The 463-nt window shown below is 59.2% G+C and overlaps 1 protein-coding gene across 1 annotated transcript in view; it reads left to right on the top strand.

The window, feature by feature from the left end:
• Nucleotides 1-417, top strand: part of LOC104514836 (vesicular glutamate transporter 2-like) — a 3,488-nt gene extending 3,071 nt beyond the window's left edge. The window contains exon 2 of the mRNA XM_010158618.1: nt 63-417. Within this exon, the coding sequence (XP_010156920.1) occupies nt 63-336 (274 nt within the window). The 3' untranslated portion in view covers nt 337-417. The remainder of the gene's footprint in view (nt 1-62) is intronic.
• The last annotated feature ends 46 nt before the right edge of the window (nt 418-463 follow it).

The following is a 463-nucleotide window of genomic DNA, read 5'->3' as shown; positions in this document are numbered from 1 at the left end:
GTGGTGAACTTAAGCCTTCAGCTACCCGCGGTGGCTTGACTTTCCCTTCTTGTGTTGGGCAGAGTCCTAGAGAAGAGGCAGAAGCCCGGGGACACCATCGAGCTGACGGAAGATGGGAAGCCCATGGAAATGCCCGAGAAGAAAGCCCCGCTCTGCGACTGTACCTGCTTCGGGCTGCCCCGGAGGTACATCATTGCCATCATGAGTGGACTGGGATTCTGCATTTCCTTCGGGATCCGATGTAACCTGGGAGTGGCCATTGTGGATATGGTCAATAACAGCACCATACACCGAGGAGGAAAAATTATTAAAGAGGTGGGAGCCCTTCTCTCGTAAATCCCATGTCCTCCCAGTACAACTCGAGCACCGTTAGCGCAGGCGAGAAGGGCTGGGGCGGTTTCGCGGCGTTCCCTCCCCGCCTTCAGCCCGCGATGCTCCCCGGCCCCGGGGCGGGCGCCCCCCC

Source organism: Eurypyga helias, unplaced genomic scaffold (genome assembly GCF_000690775.1).
Source record: "Eurypyga helias isolate BGI_N326 unplaced genomic scaffold, ASM69077v1 scaffold43779, whole genome shotgun sequence".
NCBI lineage: Eukaryota > Metazoa > Chordata > Aves > Eurypygiformes > Eurypygidae > Eurypyga > Eurypyga helias.
This window is presented reverse-complemented; position numbering and strand designations above follow the sequence as displayed.